This window comes from Octopus bimaculoides, chromosome 20 (genome assembly GCF_001194135.2).
Source record: "Octopus bimaculoides isolate UCB-OBI-ISO-001 chromosome 20, ASM119413v2, whole genome shotgun sequence".
In the NCBI taxonomy this organism is placed as follows: Eukaryota; Metazoa; Mollusca; class Cephalopoda; order Octopoda; family Octopodidae; genus Octopus; species Octopus bimaculoides.
In genome coordinates this window covers 40914429-40914998 of record NC_069000.1, presented here as the reverse complement: position 1 = coordinate 40914998, position 570 = coordinate 40914429, and the positions used below count along the sequence as shown (strand labels likewise).

Sequence of the window (570 nt, the reverse complement as noted above, 5' to 3'; positions counted from 1 at the left end):
TATATATATATATATATATATGTGTGTGTATATATATATATATATATATGTATATATATGTGTGCGTGTGTGTATATATATATTCACCTATATATACATATACATAAATGTTTGTGTGAGTGTATATATATATATATATATATATATATATATGAAATCATGATTTGAAGTAAAGCAAAGTAGTCGTTTGTATATAAGTACAAAATGTTACGTAAACACTTACCTCATTTTTTTTTCGAGAGCGTAAGGAAAGCAATCTATCTCAGTAAAATAACTCTGATATTTAACTTGATTTATGTAACGCGCTTATATATATATATAACTGTGTGTGTATGCATATATACATGAAACAAAATATATAGATATGAAAAAATGTTTGTGTATTCAAATACAAACACACTTATATTCACATATAGATGTGTATATACATACATTCATATATATATATATATATATATATATATATATAGTAATTTGGGTGGAGCACTTCTTATGTCTGTGTGTGTATAAATCAATCAATTTGCACACATTCATATATACACATATACATATACACACACTTCCTCACGC

At 23.7% G+C, this 570-nt stretch overlaps 1 protein-coding gene across 1 annotated transcript in view; it reads right to left on the bottom strand.

The window, feature by feature from the left end:
* The window catches only part of LOC106877958 (uncharacterized), a 67668-nt gene extending 67352 nt beyond the window's left edge, over positions 1-316 (bottom strand). Inside the window, exon 1 of the mRNA XM_014927036.2 lies at positions 224-316. Coding sequence (XP_014782522.2) covers positions 224-228 — 5 coding nt within the window. The 5' untranslated portion in view covers positions 229-316. The remainder of the gene's footprint in view (positions 1-223) is intronic.
* Between the last annotated feature and the right edge of the window lie 254 nt (positions 317-570).